We start from the raw sequence: 24988 nt of genomic DNA, 5'->3' as shown, positions 1-24988 counted from the left end.
GCTAGACTTAGGAAAACGAGAACTCAAATAAATAAAACATGCTATAAATTCCAGTCATAGGTGACTGATTCACCTGTTTCATCTCAGCTGTAAAGTTAATATGTCCTTTATATGTTGTAATGCATTGTGATATAAAATGTAGGAATACTAAGCAATTAACTTTACATGAATTTAATGTTCTTCATAACAAAACCAACCTAACCAAAACAAAGCTTCCTAACCAAAGGTCTGGCCTTTTTTATACCCATCTTGGGGCTGCTCTCCACCGTCCTCTCTCATTCTACTTCCTTGATTTTAATGACACTCTCCTAACTATGCTGTCTACTATCTCTTGTATTAGTACTCTAGTTCTTTGGATGGACTCGCTTCTTTACCCTCACCTTGAGGATGGCCTCTAAGATACGGTTTTTAGCCCTTTGCCATATTCTTTGGACACTCTACAGAGATCTCTTCTGGAGTCAATCAGGTTTTTTGGGGTTTTTTTTTGTTTGTTTTTTTAATGGAGTACTCCAAAACTGAGCTGGTAACTCTCAGATTCTTTACTCCATGTTTCCTATACGAACAGTTTCAATTTCTAGCCTTCTAATTGTTTATCGATGGTGTCTGTGTTCCCTTGTTTTAGACTCAGCTGTTAAAAACTGTGAGGTAGCTGGTGTAAGTCCTGAATTCCACAAATGAGAAACTGGTCTTCAGTTTTCTCTTGACACACCGCTACCACATGGAAGAGGCAAGATTCAAATACAGAGGCACCGGATTCTAAAGGCCACTCTATTAATCTCTGGTCAACACTTCTTCCACAATGTCTAGTTCTACTGCATCCACTGGTTAAATTTCATAAAGGACTTTTCTATTACCATGACAGATTTATGATTTAGAAGTTGCTATAAAGATTTTAATTTTACCTCTTGTGAGTACTCGAAAGAAATCATAAGTAATTTCTGGGAGAGTGTGCACAGATGGGATTAGTTACAGTAGTTATTATGCTACCACATACAAGTACATGACCTTTAAAAGGACCACACTACTACTACCGTCCACCTTTAAAATTAGACCTGTTTTAGGAGGAATCCTTCTGTGATCAGCATTGTGCTGGATGAGGGTCAGAAAATAAAGTACCTATACCTAGATTCTCATAATAAGTGAAGAGAAGGAGGAAGGTTCCTAGAAGCTCATGTAACCACCCACATTTCCTGGGTTTATAAACTTTGAAGGATTTTCATAATTCTAATGGTCCAGCTTGTCTGAGTGGGAACACATTCAATGATACCTCATATAGTCTGTGAGAAACAGGAAGAGGTCACCAAATGGTTACCGTTATTATCTGTTGCTGCTGTGGTCACTTCAAAATAGCAGTTTTAAATTAGTGCATTAATATCAACAATTTGTAGTGCATTGATTTTTCAATGTCAAATCACAGTGAATCAGGTAATGCCTCATGCACAGTACAGAAGTCTGATGATAAAGACCAGGTATCGGGCATATACCCAAGAGCGTATAATCCCTCACGGGGGAAAAATGAAGAACACTGGGCAGGGAACCACCTATACTTAACAAAATTGTTTAAGTGACTGAAAGATGGAGGAAACAAAAGGAGGAAAAACCAGTATCGCCAAAACGGAAAATATGTTCAATCTAACAACACTTATATAAAAATATACTCATTGAACTTTTCTTCTCCTGCTCATTTAATACCTAAGAAGAAAACCAGCTTCAAGTTCAGTATCATGACAAAATCATACAGAAATATTTGTACAAACTTACCTTATTATTGCAAACATGGAATTGAAGTTCTTACATTCTCGACAATGAAGTGCAATTTTAATAAAATGTTTAATAATCTTCATTCGTTTAAGCTGATTTGATTCAGTTAAAATTTCTGAGGCAACCCAGAATGTCTCTTGGTTTACAATGTCTTCAAATTCTTTCAAGTGAGTATTTCCTGTTTTGGACTCTAACTTAAAAAGGTCATCAATATATTCAGTAGGCTCAATATTACGAAATAAATCAAAGTCCCTCATTGACAGCTGAGTGGCCACCTCAATAGTACTTAGTTGTAGCATGGATAGCTGGCTTTCCTTAACTAGCTCTTGAGCATCTTCATCTGAACATAGGGTTTCTGTTTCCATATTATTTTTCAAATAATACCTAAAAGGAAAAAATTGCTTTTATAAGTGATTTCACATTTATAAGTGCACATTTCCTCTTTATCACTGCTGTCAAAACATCATTATACTGTTAATGACTTTTTGTCAGAAATGACAGCAGAATATTTATTTAAAAATAAAATGGAAAATTAACATTTTAAATGAGAAGACTTTGAAGAAGTTATTCTCTTATTCTACCATTTAACATCTATGAATTTAAAGTGTAAAAGTAACGTTGATTACACTGTAAAACTTAATGATTTTAAGAAATTACTCACATGTTGTGTGAACAATCATGTGTATACTCTTGAGAACCCAAGTTTTAATGAGGGCTCTATAAGGATGCAGGACACACAATAGGTACCATACAAAATACTTGCTCACGGACGGCATGAGTAAAGCCCTGAGTCAAGACTGTCCACAGTTCTGTTTGGAAGGTGTCGCTACGCTCACTTTCTTCTGAACTTCAAATTTTCAAGAAAAGCAAAGAATAAAACCCATACAGAATGGAAACTTCCACTACTGATTTCTCCCTTGATAAATCCAAAAATTCATTCCAGCAAATGGCATTGATTGGTAGCCATAAAAAAGATCTTCATTTGCCTTTCATCTTTTTAGATGAACAATTTTATGACACTTAAAAGCTAAGAAACAAGTAAAGAATTCATAATGAGGAAATGTCTTCTACAGGACTGTTGCTGCAGAAGAGGTTACATTTTGTATCACAAGTGGTTTTTACTTCATTCTTTTCTATTAATAATATACAACTTGATCTAAGCCTGAGTTGTGTCCATCTATTTTATACTGTCAAGGAACTGTATTTTTCTTCTACCTTTTAACTATTCACATGCCTAAGAGATTACCATAAATAATGAGTTGAAACTCATACTGTAGATAGTAAAATCAGATCTAATTATGTTATGTTTATTAACTCAATTCTCTTAACATTCCTCTGCAGTTGGTTCTATTACTATCATCCCATTTTATGATGAGAAAATTCAGGCACAGAGGAACTAAATAACTTGCTCAAGATCACACAGCCAGACCAGGGATTTGAATCTGGGCAGTCTTGCTCCAGGATACAATCAGCAAAAGCAGAGTTAACCTATTCTCTCTTAACAGCAACCACGATGGATAGTCATTTTAAGGCTTCTAAGGATCTCATCCTACATATGAATCTGGGTTAACTAAAAAGATTGTATTATTGCCAGAAAAAAATCTCGAAAATACAAATGTTACTGAAACTATTTCCAAGCTGATCAAATAATTTTCAGAGCACATTTAAAACATTTTTAGAGTTTTCATATATTCATAAAAGGAAAAATACTTAAAACAATTATGTAAACTATGGTTTCTTTTCCCCAAAGTACATACTGATCATTTAAAAAGCAAATGTATACATTAATATACATATATATTACTCAGATACATGTAATAAAGATATGTATCATCTCCCTCTGTAAAAAACAGTTTGGACTATACCACTGGTTCAAAGACTTTATTTTAGCAGGAGGGCTAGAACATTTTGATCCTTTCCCTCACTTCTGGGTAGCACTTATGAGTGCTAACACTCTTAAGATCCTATTTACATAATCATGGAGACAACAGAAGGCTAAAAAAAAAAAAAACTACTATGTTAATTTTAGAGAGAACTCAGTGGCCCTAAAACATGATGTTCCTATTCAACGTTATGTCTTTTAACATGGAATCTTCAAAAACACATGCAGAAATGAGTACATTCATTAATAAGCACATTCACCTTCCATTGAGCTGAATTCTATCAGCTAATTTGGAGAATTGGTCTGGAAGTCTTCTCTGTTTTATAACACCCTCAGGAGTAACAGAAACTTCACAAAGAGAGTATGTGTCAGATGCACCAGTCAAACCAAATTCATGAATAGCTTGACAAACAACTTCTTTAGCTGTAGTGTCTTTACTGATGATAATGTAGCAACTTTGCTGATCTGCTTTGAAAACTCTTATAACTTGATCAGGAATATCTGTACAAATACAAAACAGCATTCCGTTATTTTACAGAAAATGACTCAAACTCTTCAAAACATAATTTAGAAAACAATGATCTCTCTAAACAGTTAAATATATATTTCTCTTTCAAGGACGTTAAAAGAAATCATAGCTGCACTTATTAATAAATCAATGTACCTTTTCTGGTGTCAAAATACTAGTGTATGTTCACAGAAAAACACCAAGAAAAAGAAAATAAAGCCATACTATGCATATGATTTGAAAGCCATGAAATTTTCATTTTTAGAAACATTTTATGTCATAAAATATTCTTCAACAAAATTTTTTATGGAGGCATAGGACTCCACAATCTGTATTTCATAATTTGAAATGAATCAAATCCTTAATCACAAACATTTAGCTTGCCTATCACATTCCTTTATCATAAGTAAATTATGATAAATAATTTCTCTCCATCTCAAACTCTCCCTGTAGATAAATCTTTGTAATCAATCTGATTTATTTCCTCAGGGAAAATCCAAAACAAAGAGAAATGTTGAGTTAGAGGGCATGCATACTGTTACGGTTTTGGAAATATACTTCTGAACTGTTCTCAAAACATTACAATGTTTTATCATCCTAGGGTATAAAGACAGCAATTTTAGTCACATTCTTTTCAAAACTGTTTATGATTTTTTTTTTTCCCCATTTTGAAAGCCCTATGCATTTCTTCCCTCCAAAAATGTGTCATTATTTTGTATTTCACTTCTTTGGTTCATGGTGAAACTAACTGGTTTAATGAAACATTATTCCTTTTTAAAAATATTTTTTGTTATTCTTTATGCTTTTTCCTACCGAATTATACTAGGTGCCAATAGAATCTGCTATCAAGTGGCCAATGTCTTTTCAGATTTTATATTTATATATTTTAACACAGGAACATTTAAAATATTCATGTGGTTAAATCTCAGTGTTTGTGATGTTTGCTATTAGTAGATTAATCCTACTTTAAAATAAATGTTCATGCAGTACATACATGTAAATAATGATATTTCCCCTTCCTACTCTACATTATTGCTTTTTCTATTCATATGGCATTGGCTAAAGCTTCCAGAACAAAGCTTCCTGAACAATTAGCCCATATGATGACAGTGGGCTAATTTTTAACATAATTAAATTGAAAAGTGATTTTACAACACAACTGCTAAATATTTCTTCATGATAATAAATTACAAAAATTTCTTCAATTTTTAATTAGGAAAAATGTATTGTGGATATTTGTATCATGTGTGTAATGGGGATTAGCTAGGGATATTTTGGTGGCTCAGGTCACTGTATATCGTTTGTGTAGCATCACCTTCTTAGCACTGTATACACTGTAAATCTAAGAGGAAAAGAAAAATTAGAAATTTGTCTCAAAACCACCAGAGGCATAATTCTAGCTAAATGAAAGAGAAAAGTAATGAAACAGATGTGGGAGGAAATAATTTCATGGAATAAAGTTCGCAGTGAGGCTACCACACAAAGACTGACCCCCAGTATTGGAAGAGTCAACTGAATACATGTGAATACAATTCCAGGAAAAGGATTCTTAGCTGACAAATGTTGAATGTTCTGGGTTTACTGTCAAACTGGAAGCACAATGCTTCATCTATTCAGGCCCCTTTTGTAAGATATACGCGCCAAACTGCCTTTTTTTGAGGTATGCAAAGATCTGAGTCACCAAACACCTCTTTGCCTCCTGTTCATACATCTCTGAAAATGAGTCAGTCCTTCAGATGTTGCTGACATTATCAGGTTTCTAAGTCTACAGGCATAAGGTAGGCTCTTATGGCATGCTAACGAGATTGCTTCTCTATTCTGGGCTAGAAAATGCAGGAAGTTGGAAATTTCAGTTTTCCAAAAGAAAGATACTGGACAAGAGTTTCATTATCCCTTTTAACCCAATAAAAGATGTCAAAAAACTACTTATTATCTGTATTGTTCCTACCCTCTTCACTAAAATAGGTCTCAGTTGTCCAGGGCTTAGAGGTACATTTGTTTACTAGGTTTTTAGGGGTTGAGCATCTGCCAGCCAAGCTGGCTAACCATGAGGGAATGAAGAGATGCTCTGATTCCTTTTATTAATTTCTTCAGAGAAATTTATTCAGACAGACAGATTGGGAGTTTGCACACATTTCTTCTCTTGCTGCTAACATACTATGACATCAGGGAAGGAACCTTGTGCATCCTTCCAAACACTGTATTCTGTTACATTCTCTTATATTCACACTGTTAAAACCACTTGTTTCACATGCAAAGGACAAACTGTCATATAGTCATATAAGAAGGATTCAGGCATCATAAATGGATAGCTCTAGAACAGATCTGCAAATGGAATTACCCAAAGGATATTACATAACCCAAATCCCGGTGAATTTGCCAAGATAATAAATGCCAATTTTGAAAACCAAACTTGAAAATCTGAGACACATTAGAGGAAAAAATATCTCCACACTGATATCAGTGTTGGGGTAAATCTCTCTTTCCATTTTAGAACTGTTACCTGTATAATACATATATTTTCTTCACAAAAGTATTAGTGGGAAGACACCATAATTAATGCTAAACATAATATTTGAAACACGGCAGACACTCAAACATTAAATGATTAGTTAATGATAAATATGAAGTTAGAATAAAGCTGAATCAAGAAGAAAAACGATCTAATCATTTCAAATTTTAGGTATGAAGCTACAATACACATAAAAATATAATCCTGTAAGGAAAACAGACATTTAAAAACAATCTTGGAGAAGTACAGCATTTATTAGTCTTATGATTAATATTCCATATTAAAATTCTTACATAATAGGTAAATGAATTCAAGAACTGAAATTCACATATATCCATACTTTCAACCCAAGGCAAAATTTCTAGTGTTAAGTAAAATTTAAAAGTGAGATAAGGACACATGTTTTGACCCTGTTGTTATTTAGTTGCTAAGTCGTGTCTGACTCTTTTGCAACCCCATTGACTGTAGTCTGCTGATGACGTAACAGGTACTCCATAAATATTTGTATAGTGATTAACAACTTAAAGCAGAATGAAGAGGCAGTCTTTTGCTGTGTTTTTTTAAAGATCATCTAAAATACCTAAAAAGTTCTTCTATTTTTAGTGTCTGACCCTGACATTATACTAAAAATGGAAGAAGTTTTTAGGTATTTAAGATGACCATTAAGAGAAAAACAAAAAAAACAAAGGAATACCTCTTCATTCTGCTTTAAACTGTTAATCCCTGTACAAGTATTTATGGAGTACCTGTTACATCATCAGTGTTCCAGATGATGAAGCGAAAGTAACAAATGAGATGGAGAAAGTCTCTGTTTTGCAGAGATTTTCTTACATTCAAGAGAGTAGGTGGTAGTTCAAGGAAAGACACAATAATGAAGTAAATAAGACAATCCATACAGTAAAAAGTTCACAAAGCAAACACAAGGTACAAGTATAATGATATGGATTAAGGACTGGCAAACTCGTTCTACGAAGGGTCAGAAAGCAAATATTTTAAGTTCTGGAGGAACTTAGATAGATAGAAAATAGATAATATTTCATAGATACTTATATAACAAGAAAGAAATTTATGACAAGATTTTTGACAAAATTCAAAGTATATTAATAATGTAAATCTAAAGCATGTAAAGATATGTAATCCCAGAGGTTTAGGCAAACATCCACTAAAACAGAAATGGTTAAACAGAATGTTCAAGATATTGTGGCAAAATACATCCTGCTGCAGAAAGGCATTTAGGGTATATTACTAGGTGAAATGGGCTAAATGGAAAAGAAATTATATCATTTGGGGTGAAAGAAACAGTACATACATTGTATGTGCTCTGAAATTTCTGAAAGGATATAGAAGCAAATGAACAACTGTTAATTCTGGAAAGCAGAGACTTTTATATTTTATCCTTTCTCTGCAAATAAAAACTGTAATATATGTTCCTTTACAATTAAAAATTCGTTAAAATAACTCAGACTTGCAATGCAAAATGAGTATGAAGTTTACTGAATATTAAAGATGTCAAATTAAAAGTTTGTGCTATTAAATGAAAAAGAGTAAGCAAAAAGTTCCATATGCAAACTTAGAAAAAAAAAAATCAGTTTTCAAATCCTTTTAGCTACACTCTGAATTATTTTAGGCCTCATGTCACATTAAACCCCAAAATTCTGAAACACTTTTTACAAGTTACAGAACAGCATGTCTACTCTGAGTCAATGGGTATAAAAGACATATATATTCAAAGAAAATGGCTAAAAGAATATATGCCAGTTTACACTGGCAACCTTTGAAGTGTATGGAATTCTGCTGCCTACTTCATTCAATTCTGTATCATTTGACTTTTAATCATATAGTAAAACACTACACACAAACATAAGCAAGAAAATACCAAGTCTTCAAGATACTTACAGTACAAACCAATAGCTGTAGGCAGCAAAAACAAAGCAAAACCATAAAAAAGTCAGCAAACAAAAGCAAAGTATTAAACAGTTCTGTAGCTTTGTCCTTACTTTCTAATAACAATTTAAAATATGCAGCAAAAACATAACTGAGATGTAGACTGATAAAAGTTAGTCATACTTGGCTGATGTCACACATGTACTACAATATACATATGTGATGTACACAGCTAAACTAAAATTCAGTGCTGTCATTTATGATTCGCCAAGCTGAATTTGGAATTAATTGGTAATAAATATTTTATTCACCATAAATATAAACAGCACTGCAGAAGGCTTTAAATAAAGTTGCTCATCTGGAGATTTAAAAATATAATTTGAAGTTAAATTCCTCTTACATGTGTTCATTCATATTGCTGATATGGACAAAGGCTGCAGACTGAGCTTTGCAGACTGACTTTCTCTGAACAGACAGTAAAAGGGCATCTCCAACACTTTCAACATGTTCTCAAAGAAGGAATTATGCCATCAATCTTGAATAGTATATCCTCTTCAGAGATCAGAACTTCAGTGCCATGGGGTTTACAGTTTCTAAATTTTAATAATTCCAACCTCTTTCATTTCCCTAGCTAAATCCCCAAATTCTCTCTCTCCTCTCTACCCATCCTTTACCTCCCACCCTGCTTCACTTCTAAATACACCAGTGGCAAAAATACAAATGTATATCTCTAACTGTAAGTCAATCAAGTTATAAATCATACATCCCTAAATACTTGTCTTATGAAAGTACAGATGAATATTTAATTTGTGCTTTGGTAGTATTTAAAATTTTATTTGTGAATGCAGTTTAAGAAATACTGCTATGGAACATACGCACACAGACACAGAAATAAATTCCCATACTACCACAGGACAAAGTCAGACAGACAATGATAATGTGCTAGAAAAGGAGAGAGCAATTCTGCATCAGAGGAACCTGAGATCCCCAGATGAGGTAACCCTTGGGCTCAGCACTGAGGAATAATAAAAATTTCCTGGGATATGCAAGAAGAAAACACTAGAGGTAGCAAACAATATATGCACAGAAAGAGAGTTCTGAAGGTACGTCCCATACTCAGGAGAGACAGAGAAGTAACAGTTTGGAGAATGGTATAACAGGAGGCTAGAAAAGGGGTTTATAATTATCCTGTAAAAACTGGATACCAACTGTTATTAAGTTACTGTGTTTAGGCTCCAAACCTACAACTACCCTGCTACAATGGGGCTGGGACTCTGCAAACCATATTTTTTTTCTTGCCAAAAGGGAGCACCGAAGGTAGACTGCAAGGTTAAAGGACGCGACCTGCTGCCTCATTTTCTTACGTGTGGGTATGTGGCTCCTGTATCGCTCAAACGATACTCCTTCACCCTGGTGGTGGCATTTCCTTGATGCACCAGAAGCTGAATCCACTTTGCAGCTTCCTCACTGTGACACTTTAGTGCTTGCTTTCTTACCTTCTTATGTAAAACAGTTTACTTTATACTTGGTAACAATATCTGATATTAACTTCTGATCAAATACATGGAGTGGTTTCCATCTCACGACTGAATCCAGAACAAATAAAAATCACTAGACATTTCTAAGTCAAGTAACAGCTCATTAAAACCTTCATTCCAGAACAGGGGTCCTCAGCCTCCAGAACCTAATGCCTGATGCTCTGGGGTGGAGCTAATGTAATAACAGAAATAAAGTGCACAAAAATGTAACGTGTTTGAATCATCCCATAACCATCCCTGCCCCCTAGTCTATGGGAAAACTGTCTCCCACGAAACCAGTCCCTGGTGTAGAAAAAGCTGGAGACTGCTGCTCTAGAAAGGATGCTGGTAGTCACGTAGAGAGTAGGATGTATCAAAGACAGATCATTGGGCCTAGGAATCTCTCGAAACACGTGAAGAATAACAGAATTCTTCCCTTTTCCCACTAGCTGTTGGAGCTTTAACATCAAAACTGAAGCTTATCATAACTATATGCATCTTTGAGGAGGTGCTTTTTTCCCTCCTCTCCTTGGATCAAATATATGCTTCAGTTTTTAATTGTATGCGTCTTTTATTGAAAGCCATCTCAAACCCATTGAAATAGTAGATATATAAATAAATCTTCAAAATGTTCCATCCTTATAAAGAAATTTTAGGTTACATAGTTAGATGACAATTTCTGCCTCTGAGCGTAAATAGATACAGAAAAATAAACTCGATGCCCCACACTGAAAGTCTGAACACCAATGAAAAAGACGCTACAGTACTTTAACAATATTGGATGTAAAAAAAACGTTGCAGGTAGTGGAGAGAAAAATCAGTGTTTCTAAAAAACTGTTAACACATTTCCGTACATCACAGAGGAAGGTGAGACAAGTTAGATTAAAATAATTTGCTTTATTCGCTTCCACACTCTGGGTAACATGTTTCTTGATTGAGAAGAAGTATCCCTGTTTTCATCCACTGCTTGGATTAGGGTTACCAAAAGATACGTACTTCTCTTTCATACTGAAAGTACCATCACTCCAGTTTAGAGAAAAAGGCATCATCTTTTTAGTGTTTCTGCATTAAGTCAAAATATGGAGGTGAAAAAAGAGGGCTGCCAGCAAATCTAGTATTTGTTACACATGGCTCAACCATCTACTTATCTGTTCAGTACAAATATGGCTGTCTAAAATAAGCAACAATTACCTGAGGGATTAGAAAAATCCAGCATGCTGGTGGTAGGCTGGAGGAGGTCGGGGCTGCTGGACGACAGTGTTCCAGGGATAGGCATTATGGCCAGACTGTGCCTGCAGTGTCTCGTCCCCACAATGCTGTCATCCTGTGACTGGCTCAGGCCTCCATCACTTCAAAAGAATGCCACATATCACTTTAAAGTATTTGAGGAGCCTTAATAGTAAACATTTTTGTTCTCTGTGCACAAGCCATAACAGGACCAATTCAAAGCGGTGATTTTAAAAAAAAGGCCACCCCAAACGCAGCAATATAACCAAAAAAAAAAAAAAAATTAAAAATAAATAAATAAAATAGTATAGCAATTAAAAAAAACAGGACAGGTATAATACTGAAAACAACACTAATTTTTTTTAATAATTATACTCAAATAAAATTTTATTTATACATCTAGATAATTCTATTATGGCTGACCCCTGAACAATCCAAGTATGAACTAAGCAGGTCCACTTATGCACGGATATTTCTCAGTGGTAGTCAACATTACAGTACTACACAGTCCCTGGCTGGTTGAATCCACAGATGTGAAGAACCACAGGTGAGCAGGGCCAACTATAGATTTTACATAATTAACTCCTGTGTTTTTCAAAGGTGGGATCTACATGACACAGAAATGCTTCTATTTCGTATTTAGTTTCTGCTGGTTTTGGTAGAGAAAATGAACCTGAATAGGAAGTTCTTGAGATTTGCCAGCTTCATTAGACACTAAGATATGTATCCAACAATGCACAGCCACACCACTGCAAGGTTCTTCCTTTCGAAGGAAAAGCTTGGCAACCTTTGAGGCAAAGGATAGAGCTGGTCTGAACCCAAGACAAAAATATGGCAGGTTGTAGAAAACAAGGGGGCTAGGCTCAAGTGACAAAGTAAGATAGGTCTTCAAACATATGAGTAACCTGGGAACCGCTTCAGTCACCAAGTACAGAGAAGAGAAAACAGGAAGATGACACAGAGAACAGCAGCAAAGGACAGTGGAGGTATATGTGACAAACCAAAAGCAGAAGAGAAAAGGCGACCAAGAGAGAGAGAAACGAAGAGTTTCACAGGCTCTAGGTTATTCTAAGGGTGCATTATTTCTTGTGTGATCTCTCAAGTCTAATTACTTGGCTGTTCCCTAGATGACACAATCAAAACCAAAGCAGGAAGCCAGCCATTGAAAGTTAATTCCCTTTAAAGGTTTCAAAAACAAGTAACATTTATTAAATGGCCATGTTAAGCAAATACCCTTCCTTTAAAATATTTCAGAGGTGTTAAACAGGCAATTCTAAAACCAAGAGAAAAAATAAAACCGAACATAACCCTGTTACTTAAAGTTTAGATACCCCTCAAATTCTATAAAACACAGGGTAAGAAAAACAGTTCTATACAAACACAGGACAGTAGTGAAAAGTAGATTCCATTAGCATCAACAACCAAAATACTACTTATTTCTAAGCACTGGTTAAAATCAATGTTTTAGGTTAATATTAATTGCCATCTATATATATTTTTTTTCAGTGTAGCATTCTACCCAGTATTTGCTATATATACAAATAATTATCACAGAATACTTACCTATGATCTTGGGATGGATTAAGATCTGAATAATATAGGGTACTTCCTAGATATGTTAGGAGTTAAAAATAGGACTTAGACAGATTAGAAAACTATGCAAGATGGAATTTAGAGGATTGCTAAATAAACAGCTAAAGGACTGTTAGTAGCCAGCAAAGGAAGAGAGCCAGGATAAGACAAAGAGAAGTCAGGGAGAAGCATGAGAACACGCAAAAAAGCAGTTAAGTGTTTCAAGAGCAAGCTTAGTCAAACAGACCTAGGTTATTAGCTGTGTGACCTCAGGGAAATTTCTTTGCTTCTTGGTTACCTCATCTAAAATTGTGAATAATACTACTGATCCCCTAGGACTATGGCAAAGATTAAATAAAGTAATGTAGGTGAACATTTTGGCACAGAGAAAAATAGGATTCCTACTTTTTAGAAGATAGTAGCACTTTTACTGAAATGAAAATAGAACAATACATATCTAGAAAGGATTTTACTTAATTCAAAATGAAAAACAGAGGGGGTAGTATGTGCATAACAGGTAAAGGCACTACAGAGAGAGGAAATGCTTTCCTGGGGGGAAAGAATGCAGTCTAATCTTATGATAAGGCGAAGGGAATCAAATTTCTTATTTGATAAGAAATTTTTATTTCTGCTAAGTTGGTTCCTTATAATTAGGGGTATATCCCTAAAGATCAGAGCTAAATAGCTCATGATAAGAGAAAATACGGGGGGGGGGGGGGGGCTTTTGCACACATTTTATAGTTTTGTTTAAATATTTCGGCAACAATTCACATTTGCTGCTGTTGTTGTTTAGTTGCTAGGTCGTGTCCAACTCTTTTGCAACCCCATGGACTGCAGGCTGCCACCAGGCTCCTCTGTCCATGGGCTTTTCCAAGCAAGAATACTGGAGTGGGTGGCTATTTCCTTCTCCAGGGGATCTTCCCAATTCAGGAATCGAACCCATGTGTCCTGCATTGGCGAGTGGATTCTTTACCACTAAGCCCAGGGAAGCCCTACAATTCACATTACATAAATAATAAAGAATTTTTAAAAATACAAGTCTTTCTTTGATTTCTGAAAATAACCTGCCAGTTCTTGGACATAGTCAGGTTAACTAAATCCAAGGAAGCAAACTGTTAAAAAGATTAGCTGTTTCTACTAATAATCAAAGTCTAAACAATTTTAACAATATTAAAAAGTTACAATTTACTATTTCGGGAATTGGCTGTCACTTGCAATAAACTCAGAGAAGGCAATGGCAACCCACTCCAGTACTCTTGCCTGGAAAATCCCATGGATGGAGGAGCCTGGTAGGCTGCAGTCCATGGGGTCGCTAAGAGTCAGGTACGACTGAGCGACTTCACTTTTTTTTCACTTTTGCAATAAACTAGAATTTACTACAGAGACTACGAAGTACATGAAATACTAAAAGTCTTTTTCTCTCTTACTGATGTTATTTAACATTACTTTTGCTTTTTAATAAGCAATAGATATGACATGGAAAAGCTATAATAAAGTAAAGCTGGTAACAAATTCATGGTAACTAAGGTGAAGGCATATACAAATGAAAACTACACTAATGTTATGTACAACCCATGCTATGACATGAAACAGTATCTAATTGGCAAAATATCCATGCTTGTTTGGAAGCTGAATTAATAATGCCTATTTGCAAACATGTCATTTCTTACCAAAACAGTCTCCTGAGAAGATGATGCAGTAATAGAAACAAGATAGTTTTGAAAAATTCCTCAGTAATTCTTGATACTGAATTTACTTAAAAGTATATTTTAGTTTCAGAGTATGAAACCAAAAAGGCTGCATAAACATCAACAGTTTGCAAACAAAAATAATACCAATATTAAAAACAAACACAGAACGAAAGCTAACAATAAATGGAGAGGAAAAAAGTTATTTCTAATAACCAAACAAGGCAATCTACTTCCGGGACTGTTACAATGAATTAGATACTTGATTGGGCAATCCGTGATTAAAGAAAACAAAATAAAAGCTATAATTAAAAAAACAATAGGAGATCAGACTTCCTGATTTTCAGGCCAGGAAAATTCACATTGCTATGTCTTAATTTGAGGATATTATTCAAAATCAGTTAGACTTTTTTTCCACCTGTAATTTTTAGGAGCATTCTTTCATTTTAAAATGTCATGGTTAGGTATTTGGGGAATTACTGAGTCTTATCTCAACTACTCACTCCTTCCTTATATTCAGTATCCTTACTCCTCTTACAGATGTGGACATTCTCTCTTACAGTATTTCTATGACAACTCTCGTGCTGCAAAAGCCAGAGCCAAGTGCCCATTCCAGAAAGTCCAGACACAGAGAAGCCATACTGGAAACTGTGGAATTAAACTCATGAAAAATTCTTCCTAATTAAAAAATAAATATTCAAACCAAAAAAAAAAATTAAATACAAAAAACAAGGAAGCAAGCAAGAAATGGAAAATTTACCTATAAAGCTACTTAGAGAAAACTATAATCAACCTTTTTCCTTCTAGTCATTTCACAGTAAATGGCACAATTTAATTTAACCAGTTTCTTGTAGCTGGACATCTCCCGAAAATTTCGCAATTTTATTATACTATGGATAAAGAACAACTAATGATGACGATGATCATTTTAATTTTTTGGCCTTGCTGTGCAGTCTGTGGGATCTTAGTTCCCTGATATGGCGTTGAACCAGGGCCCAGAGTCTCAGGGCTGTGAAAGCGCTGAGTCCTAACCACTGGACCACCAGCAAATTCCCTATTCTTGATTATTACTGATGCAGAACATCTCATTCGTGTTCTGTGCCTACTGAACTTCTACTCATCTCCGTGTGTGCATGTGTGTGTAGCAAAAGAGGTTGTCTGAATTCATCTAATGATTAAGTACCAAGAAATATGACATATATTTTAAAAAATGCAAAGTATCTAATCTAAAACAAATTCATTTTCCCTGCAAAATAGGGTCCAGTAGAAAACTGTTATGATTGCTACCAAAATAATCTGGTTTTTGGGGGGGTACTTTTACAGTTGAAATTATTAGCATTATGTTTAGAAGAGATGATCCGTTTAATGTTAACTCCTGAAAGGCAGCATTTTATTCATATTTTATTCACAGCCAACAAACTTCTGCTGCCACAAGGGAGAGACTCAATAAATGCTTGCTGACTAACAATAAAAATCCCTCTGAGTTTAAGTAAAATAATTTTTACTAGATCTTTCATTTTGGAGGGGTCCTAATATAAACAAACAGTGCTTGAACACACTCAAAAGACTGCTCCCAGCCAACTCAATTTCCATGCCTCCTGCTGTAGGCAAAGATAGACACCAACTGGAGTAACCAATTCCCACTTCCTGAAGGAAACACTATAGAGATGAGATATTGATTTAGATGCCTGACAACTGAATATAGCTGGGTGAAACGTGACAAACTAATTGCAATCATGGTGTTCTCTGGCTTTTGATGACACATGTCACAACTATGCCACGAAGTGCTCAAAATGAGACTCTGTTACAGGAAATACGTGTTTTCCAGATCAAACACCCCAAGGGCTTCTGGAAATGGAACTCTGGGCATTACTCCTGAGGAACGCCCTGTGTGAATTCTTCTCCCTTCTGACCTTCCATTCCTTTTCCTTTTCCTCAGTGTGTTCATGCAGACTTCTGGTCATCCCAAACTGTCTCCAATCTCTTCAGTGTGAGCTGGTCCCTCTAATAATTTCATTATTGAAATCTCATTTGCGAGAAAAAGTTTAGTCTTATATAAAAGTGTTTCTCATGCTGCTATCATACTACAGTATGCTCATATTAAAATAATTTTGCTAAAGTTATGATTTTTTTAAAGCCTCAAGGAGAACAGTCACTCAAAAAAGAATGACTAATAAATTTTATAAAAACAAGAAACATTATGAACACAGCTCAGGATGTTTCAATTTTCTGTGAGCTCCAAATTAAATGAAGAATAAATGTGTTTCCCAGAGTTGAAAATAAAAACTGATGAAGCATTTTCTGATCAGAAAATTCTTAAACATTTTTAAGTAAAAGATAAGAGCTGACATTCACCTCGTTCCTAATTAATCTTGCTGTTATTGCTATACTGTGTTGCACTGTCAACCCCAAATCACTACCACAGCTAAAAGATCTTCAAAGAGTAAATCTTACCACATCACATGTCTTTGATGGCCCCCTATTATGACATGAAGTCCATATCTTTAGCATAATATTCAGTCATTCACTAACCTATCTATAATGCTTCATCATTAGGTATGCACTGAGAAACACAGTCTACCCCAATCTGCCAAGCTTGTTTCTGCCTTTGTACGTATCAAAATAATTACCACCCTGTAATGGACCACTTGCTCATTTTCCGTTTTAGATGACCAGGTCTTACAAGGGTAAAAAACTCGTTGTACTTTCACTATTTCTATCTCTGGATATTGTGCCTAGTTTATAATAAATGTGTGAAGAATAAAAGGTTCCTGCTATGAATCCCCTAAAGGCAGGGACTACCTCTTTACAGCTCTGTAATTATCACCTGGCACAGTACAAGCTACTCTCAAGAGCCAAACTCAGTATTTTCTTTGAATACGCTTTCTTTCCTTTCACTGATTCATTGTCTTACTTCAGCAAATATTGAGTGACTACTATGTGCTAAGTACTTTATTTGATTTTAACTTTTCTGATTACTGTAGAAAGTGGACACTATAAAATATACACAGATATAATATGTATTACAGTAATTCCCAGTCATGACACTGGATTCATTTTATCAGTATTTTAAGGATTTAATCTGCATTTAAAATCCTGAGGTTCTACTCAGATTTGGTGATATTTTGTTTTGAAAACAGAAATAGATTTGATTTAAAAGGTTAGCTTTAGAATTCAAGAGGGAATAAATAGTGCAATAAAAGAAAGATTTGAAAGACAAAAAAAAAATAATATCAGTGAATATGTCTCAAGTTTGAAGATGTCCAAATTTGTAGATCACAGGACTGACAGTGGACCAAATGTATACAAAAAAAGAGATTTCATAAAATAAAATGAACAGTCTTTTCTAAAATTCAGATCAAGGTGAATGGAAGACTATATAATCTAACAATGATAACTTCATGGAAGTAATGAGACATTTAGAATTTATTCTTAATTATTTATGGATTGCTTATAGATTGCATGATGCAATAGCTGTATAAAAACTGAAAGTGACCCAACTTCCCTTTCTCCATAAAAAACTTTATAGTCAATAGGAACATGCCTACATTACAGAGATTGTCATTACCTACCTAAACAGTTTTGGAGGCAAGATACTAAATCGTGTTTTATCCAAAATTTTCCTGATTTTGTTTCTTCCACCTGAAACAGTATTTGCTTTTATTTTCTTATTTCCTTTCTCCTGTGATGTCTGTTCAAGATCTCCTGGTACATCCTGGATTGAGTGGCGATTACTTTTTTTTTCAGCAATTTTGGGAATATGAGGAACACCAGATTTCTCTTGTTCAGTCCTACTAAGTAACTCTTTGAACACTGTGGAAATAAATTTAAAGAACTGTCATTTCTTTTCATTAGAAAGTTTTTATATCAATGACAAATTTTAGATAAACATAGTTGTTTTCTATCATCTGGCCTTTCATAGCATTATTCATTAAATCTCACTGCATTATAAAATTTACACTCACTCTTCATTAATCAGCTATATTCACTTTTCATCTTTTATACCTGACTGCAATTCTGATGCTGACCAATAGTGATAAAAGAAATTCACTGGTGAAAACAGAAGCAAAGTGGGCAGATTGCCAGCATGTTTCAAAAGCCCAAGGTCTCCTATTTAGGTAATGAACAATTTAATTGCTAATCAATTCAGATTTTATAGAAAAAGGTACTTAGATTCTATGATTTATATTTTATCCCTTATCATTTGAGATGAGATGTAAATACTACAAGTCAGGCCTCGTTTTGCAAACTTTAACCATCAAAATACAAAAAAAGAGGAGGAGCCCTTCTGGACCTGCTTTTACCAGAAACAAATAATACTAAATTTTGTAATATATGACAATTTCCTCAATGTAACATCTGTGAGACTTAAGTCACTCAGCAAAGTGAAAGTCACTAACAAGCATTTACTATAGTGGTCTGAAGTAAAAAACCAAGCATTTGTAGATAACTTTCTATCAATCCTAAGTCTGGTGAGTTATATTTCATCCTCAAGGAGGGTGCAAGCACCGTGGAGAACTTGCCTTTCCAGCAATCTCTTTGCTGAGATCCAGTTTTTCACCTTGTAAGAGGGCCTGTACCTCCCTGGGATGAGATAAAACAAATATACATCTTTATAAAGCTCTATATCTAGAAGTTTTAGGCATCTCATTTACCAGTTAGGAAAATCTATGTGAACTGCTTTTCATTAACTAATGTCACAATAGTTATTCTTTGGCTGTCCTGTCCTAAATGTGTTCTCAAAGAAGACAGATCAACTGCTACAGGGGAAGGAAAACAACAACTAAAAAGATAAATGCTAAAGTAGAAGACAACAGTCCTGAAGACTGATGATACCTGGGAGGGATGGTGGCTGCATACTTTTGAACATGCAGGTCTTTAGCCACCTAAGACTCAGACCTCAGCTTAACAGGAAGTACAGCTATGAGTAGTATGACTCTGTACCTTTATAAAAGAAAAGCTATAAATTATATAAATGTACCCACTGAAATCTCAAACACAGAAAATTGTCATCTTTTCTGTTGTTTCTGGAATAAATCCATAGTTTCCTAGAACATCAAAGGACTTACTAGTAAGACTCAAGTAGAGAAAGCCACTGAAACATTACAACATGAACAGTTTGGTATTTAATTATTGACTTGACCATTTTAGAAAGTTTCAACCAGGATGATATCACATTACCAAAGTACATTGAAAGCTTATGAAAAAGCGCGTTTTCTGTCTTCAGGAAACTGGAAACCTTTAGGAGTCACCTTTCAAAGATAGGTCAACTTCTAGAACTAACACCAAAAACAGATGTCCTTTTCATCATACGGAAATTGGAATGCAAAAGTAGGAAGTAAAGAGATCCTGTAGTAACAGGAAAGTTTGGCCTTGGGAGTATAAAATGAAGCAGGGCAAAGGCTAAGAGAGTGTTGCCAAGAGAACACACTGGTCATAGCAAACATCCTCTTCCAACAACACAACAGAAGACTATACACATGGACGTCACCAGACGGTCAACACCAAAATCAGACTGATTATATTCTTTGCAGCCGAAGATGGAGCAGCTCTGTAACAGTCAGCAAAAACAAGACTGGGAGCTGACTGTGGCTCAAATCATGAGCTTATTGCAAAACTGAGACTTGAATAAAGTAGGGAAAGCCACTAGGTCCTTCACGTATGACCGAAATCAAATCCCTTACAATTATATAGTGGAAATGACAAATAGGTTCAAGGCATTAAATCTGGTAGACAGAGTACCTTAAGAACTGTGCATGGAGGCTCATAACACTGTGCAAGAGATGGTGATCAAAACCATCCCCAAGAAAAAGAAATGCAAAAAAGGCAAAATGGTTATCTGAAGAGCCTTACAAATAGCTGGGAAAAGAAGAGAAGTGAAAGGCAAAGGAGAAAAGGAAAGATATACCAATCTGAATGAGGAGCATGGAGAAATAAGAAAGCCTTCCTAAGTGAACAATGTGAAGAAATAGAGGAAAAAATAAAATGGGAAGATGAGAGATCTATTCAAGAAAATCAGAGATAGTAAAGAAACATTTCATGCAAAGATGGGCACAATAAAGGACAGAAATGGTATGGACCTAACAGAAGCAGAAGATATTAAGAAGAGGTAGCAAGAATACACAGAAAAACTATACAAAAAAGATCTTTATAACCCAGATAACCAAGATGGTCTGATCGCTCACCTCGAACCAGACAGCCTGGAGTGCAAAGTCAAGTAGGCATTAGGAAGCACCACTACAAACAAAGCTACTGGAGGTGATGGAACTCTAGTTGAGCTGTTTCAAATCCTAAAAGATGATGCTATCAAAGTGCAGCACTCAATATGCCAGCAAATTTGGAAAACTCAGCAGTGGCCACAGGACTGGAAAAGGTCAGCTTTCATTCCAATTCCAAAGAAAGGCAATGACAAACAATGTTCAAACTAACGCACAATCGCACTCATCTCACACACTAGTAAAGTAATGCTCAAAATCTTTCAAGCGAGGGTTCAACAGTAAGTGAATGGAGAACTTCTAGATGTTTAAGCTGAATTTAGAACCAGAACCAGATGTTTAAGCAGAAGAACCAGAGATCAAATTGCTAACATCTGCTGAATCACAGAAAAAGCAAGAAAATTCCAGGAAAAACATCTACTTTTGCTTCAATGACTATGCTAAAGCCTTTGTGTGGATTACAACAAACTGGAAAATTCTTCAAGAGATGGGAATACCAGACCACCTTACCTACCTTTTGAGAAACCCATAGCAGGTCAAGAAGCAAAAGCCTGAACTAGACATGGAACAACAGACTGGTTGAAAACTGGGAAAGGAGTATGTCAAGGCTGTATATTGCCACACTGCTTATTTAACATATATTCAGAGTACCTCATGTGAAATGCTGGGCTGGTAGAAGCACAAGCTGGATTCAAGATTGCTGGGGGGAAATAGCAATAGCTTCAGGTATGTAGATGACACCACTCTTATGGCAGAAAGTGAAGAGAAACTAAAGAGCCTGCTGATGAAGGTGAAAGAGGAAAGTGCAAAAGCTGGCTTAAAACTCAACATTTAAAAAACTAAGATCATAGCATCTGGTCCCATCACTTCATGGCAAATAGATGGGGAAACAATGGAAACAGAGACAGACTTTATTTCTTGGGCTCTGTTCTTTGGAAGGAATGATGCTAAAGCTGAAACTCCAGTACTTTGGCCACCTCATGAGAAGAGCTGACTCATTGGAAAAGACTCTGATGCTGGGAGAGATTGGGGGCAGGAGGAAAAGGGGATGACAGAGGATGAGATGGCTGGATGGCATCACCGACTCGATGGACGTGAGTTTGAGTGAATTCCGGGAGTTGGTGCTGGACAGGGAGGCCTGCCGTGCTGCAATTCGTGGGGTCGCAAGAAGTCGGACATGACTGAGCGACTGAACTGAACTGAACTGAAAATCACTTCAGATGGTGACTGCAGCCATGAAATTAAAAGACTTGCTCCTTGGAAGAAAGCTATGACCAACCTAAATAGCATATTAAAAAGCAGAGACATTACTTTCCCAACAAAGGTCTGTACAGTCAAAGCCATGATTTTTCCAGTAGTCATATTTGGATGTGAGAGTTGGACCATAAATCAGGCTGAGCGCTGAACAACTGATGCTTTTGAATTGTGGCTTTGGAGAAGATTCTTGAGAGTCCTTTGGACTGCAAAGAGACCAAACCAGTCAATCCTAAAGGAAATCAACCCTGAATAGTCACTGGAAGAACTGATGCTGAAGCTGAAGCTCTAATACTTTGGCCACCTGATGCAAAGAGCTGACTCATTAGAAAAGACCTTGATGCTGGGAAAGACCAAAGGCAGGAGGAGAAGGGGATGAAAGAGGACGAGATGGTTGGATGGCATCACCAACTCAATAACATGAGTTTGAACAAGCTCCGGGAGAAGGTGATGGACAGGGAAGCCCTGCATGCTGCAGTCCGGGGGTCACAAAGAGTCGGACACAACTCAGCAACTGAACAACAACAACAATGCAGTTTCTAAAAAAAATTCACTTTAAGCCATGTGGTAAAAATAAAAATGCTTTTTTGAGCTAAAGTCAAGATACTGATTCATTCCAAAAATATCTACTGACCTTTGAATAGTCGAAGACTATGCTTGATGTTTGCAGATTGTTTCAGTTATGAAACATACAATCAGTCAATGATAAATGGATCGGACAGAACACAACTAGAGGAACTAGTTAAGACAGCAAGAAAAAGAAAATCTTCCTTCATTAAGTCACCATGTAAGAAGAGATCGGTAAAGTGAGTTGATTTTAACTAGGCAAAGGGAGTTGGAGGAGTAATTCTAGGTAGAGGAAATCTCAAGTTTAAAGCACCTGTGGCAGAAGGAAAGTTTAAGAAAAAAGATGACCAAAGAACAAGGAAGAAAAAGGGCCTGATAAAGTTATTGTAAGGTGTTTGAACTTCCTGTTAAGAGCAACAGGAATTTGCAGGCAGCAGATATCGCTGGCTGCAGTGTATGTAAGGTGATTCAAGAGTTTACAAGGTAGTTTTATATCTTTACTGGACTTACGTATATAATATTAAGTAAAAATCTGCATCTTTTGTGGATAAAGAAATAATTATGTTAAACTAAAAAAACAGTGAGGAACAAAAATTAATGGATGGAAAACATAATTAGAAAACATTAAGCATCAATATTAGATATAATACACGAACGTAAGATGAAAGTGTCCAAGAATAAACGAAATGCTTAATAAATTTGACTATACAAAAACTAAAGATTTCTTAGTGTCTATATATATGTTTATATGTATTTACACACACAAACCAAAACAAATGAACATGGAAAGTCAAAAGATAACCTGGGGAAAATATGTGCAACCTACAGACACAAGAAAACTTTTCTTTACTTTTTAGACATTCAAACAAATCAATAAAAGATGAATAACTTAACATATAATGGACAAGTCAAAAAGACTGTTTGTAAAAAAGAAATGTTAACACATAAAAACGGAGAAGGCAATGGCAACCCACTCCAGTACTCTTGCCTGGAAACTCCCATGGACAGAGGAGCCTGGTGGGCTGCAGTCCATGGGGTTGCGAAGAGTCAGACACGACTGAGAGACTTTACTTTCACTTTTTTTAAAAAAAATTTATTTATTTATTTAAATATTTATTTATTTATTTGGCTACACCAGGTCTTAACTACAGCATGTGGGATCTTCAGTCTTCATTGCAGCATACAGGATTTTTTAGTTGCAGCATGTGGGATCTAGTTCCCTGACCAGGGCTTGAACAGGGGCCCTCTACATGATGAGTGCAGAGTCTTAGCCACTTTCACTTTTCACTTTCATGCACTGGAGAAGGAAGTGGCAACCCACTCCAGCGTTCTTGCCTGGAGAATCCCTAGAACTGAGGAGCCTGGTGGGTTGCCATCTACAGGGTCGCGCAGAGTCAGACACGACTGAAGCGACTTAGCAGCACATAAAAAAGGTGCTCAATTTCCCTCATTATTAAAGGCAGTACTATGAGAAATTAAAAAGCTTATTAAACCCACTGCAGAGGCATTCTTATACACTGATGAATGAAGTTTATAAACAGATTGGGGAACTGTAACAAAGTAAAACCAAAGTAACTATTAAGGTAATTCCACTCAGAGAAATTTATCTTATATCTATATCTACATAAACATAAAAGATAAATACAAAGGATATTTATTACATCATTGTAAACAGGAAAAACTATGAACAATCCTAAGACATCCAGCAGCATGAAACACCAGATCAATAGATTATGGTAACAGTGTGATGGAATTTGATGCAGTAACAATTACAAAAGAAATAAACTGGTACAAACTACTGTGGAAAGGTATAACACACTGTATACCCAATATGGTCCCACTGGGTGTCTTTCTTTAGTATAATTTGTAAAACATGTATGTATTACTTTTACTAAACAATTAAAATGCTTATCATAAATTATCTGAGTGGTGGGATATTTACAGATGTTAGAAAGTTGCAGAAAGTAAGAGGAACAGATGAATGCAAACTCCAGAGCAGGAAGAGGGTAAACAGAGACTGCCAGCTGTTTTCTTCTCTGGGGACATTTGCTGAGTCTAAACATAAACAGGAGGTGAGGATCAGGTAGAGGGGATCCTAGAGGCAAAAGAAGCTTTGATGGATGCAAGTAATGGCAACAAAACTGGAACACAGAGAAGCACCAAAGCAGCGTCACTTCTCTTCATGAAATATCTCTACTGTAAGACAAGGCATGACGCTGGAAATTTCTTAGAATCTCATGGTACTCGGGAAACAAAATCACACAACAGGGAGAGACGACCAACAAACACACAGCAGATTTATTGGCTTGGGGTGGGAAGCTGAAGAGCTAGGCTCAAAATCTCTGAAGGAAAGAATTATGAAAAAGGAGACAAAGCTACCAGATTCTGAATCAAGAGACTG

The 24988-nt window shown here is 35.7% G+C and overlaps 1 protein-coding gene across 1 annotated transcript in view; it reads right to left on the bottom strand.

Moving 5' to 3' along the window:
- RAPGEF6 (Rap guanine nucleotide exchange factor 6) overlaps positions 1-24988 on the bottom strand; it is a 215657-nt gene that overhangs the window by 34086 nt on the left and 156583 nt on the right. The window contains exons 16-20 of the mRNA XM_052644367.1: positions 18124-18364; positions 11256-11413; positions 8560-8574; positions 3904-4144; positions 1762-2145 (exon numbers count right to left, since the gene is read on the bottom strand). Coding sequence (XP_052500327.1) covers positions 1762-2145; positions 3904-4144; positions 8560-8574; positions 11256-11413; positions 18124-18364 — 1039 coding nt within the window. The remainder of the gene's footprint in view (positions 1-1761; positions 2146-3903; positions 4145-8559; positions 8575-11255; positions 11414-18123; positions 18365-24988) is intronic.

Source organism: Budorcas taxicolor, chromosome 7 (genome assembly GCF_023091745.1).
Source record: "Budorcas taxicolor isolate Tak-1 chromosome 7, Takin1.1, whole genome shotgun sequence".
Lineage (NCBI taxonomy): Eukaryota > Metazoa > Chordata > Mammalia > Artiodactyla > Bovidae > Budorcas > Budorcas taxicolor.
This window is presented reverse-complemented; position numbering and strand designations above follow the sequence as displayed.